At 38.9% G+C, this 1,207-nt stretch overlaps 1 protein-coding gene across 1 annotated transcript in view; it reads left to right on the top strand.

Moving 5' to 3' along the window:
* guca1d (guanylate cyclase activator 1d) overlaps positions 1 to 1,207 on the top strand; it is a 14,269-nt gene that overhangs the window by 11,917 nt on the left and 1,145 nt on the right. The window contains exon 3 of the mRNA XM_008278077.1: positions 385 to 472. Within this exon, the coding sequence (XP_008276299.1) occupies positions 385 to 472 (88 nt within the window). The remainder of the gene's footprint in view (positions 1 to 384; positions 473 to 1,207) is intronic.

Here is a 1,207-nt window from a genome sequence, read left to right as displayed (position 1 = left end):
CCCTGAGTGAAGCGCGACCCTAGTGAGGATTAAGCGGTGTATAGATAATGGATGGATGGATGTACCCACAACACACCTCTAAATATCTATGGACCGTGATGAATGAACGTCACAAATTAATTAAACATGTAAATATTGCCAAAAAGTCTTGTGTTAGAGTTTGTTTTCAATTGCTAACATCAAGATTTAAATTTCTACTGTTCCACATATCAGTTTTGGCACGACTTGATTAATAATAATCATCTTCAGGCCTGAAAAACCCACACTGGTCGACTCTACTTCTGAATTGGAGCTTTTAAAAGTTAACATTTTTGCCGTTTGAGCTTGTTTTGTTGTTTTCCCGCCGTGTATCTGAGTCGAATGGTGTTTATCTTCCCCCTGCAGGCCATCCAGGACATCACAAGGAACCGAGACATCGACCCCGAGGAGATCGTCGCGCTCATATTTGAGAGGATCGACGTGAACGGAGAAGGTGAGGAAGACGCAGCTGAGACAAACACAACCGTTACTGTTAGTTTCAACACTATAAATACTGCGATGGTGCAAAGAAAGAGCTTTTACTTCAAAGATTCACAAAACAACCACAAAGAGACACGAAACAGCTACAAAGACACAAAACAAATACAAAGATTCACAAAACAACCACATACACGCATAACAGCTCAAAAGAGACATAAAGAGAAACATAGCAACACAAAACAACCACACAAAGAAATACCAAATGCTCACAAAGAAACAAAACAAAGAGATGCAAAACAGCAACATGACGGCAAATTACCACAAAGTGATACTTAACTATTACAAGAGGGAAAAAAAGACACAAAGAGACAACAAATGAGCCCAAAGCAACACAGAATGGTCACAAAAAAAAAACACAAAAGGAGACACACAACAGCTATAAAGGGACACAACATGACCATAAAGAGAGACGAAGAGACTACAAAGAGGCACAAAACAGCCACAAAGAGATGCAGAACAACAGTGTGCCACTAAATCACCATAAAGCGACACAAAAAAGACAGAAAGAAACAAAATGACCGTAAAGAAACACAAAATGACCAGAGACACAAAAGAGACTAAAAATTACCACAAAGACAAAAAAGAGCCACAAAGTGACAGAAAATGACCAAAGAGACACAAAACAGACACACAAAGAGGTACTAAATTACTCTACAAAGACACAGAATGACCGCAAAGAGACATAAAA

Source organism: Stegastes partitus, unplaced genomic scaffold, assembly GCF_000690725.1.
Source record: "Stegastes partitus isolate 25-593 unplaced genomic scaffold, Stegastes_partitus-1.0.2 Scaffold115, whole genome shotgun sequence".
In the NCBI taxonomy this organism is placed as follows: domain Eukaryota; kingdom Metazoa; phylum Chordata; class Actinopteri; family Pomacentridae; genus Stegastes; species Stegastes partitus.
The sequence above is the reverse complement of the archived record's forward strand: the minus strand, read 5'-3'. Positions and strand labels throughout refer to the sequence as shown.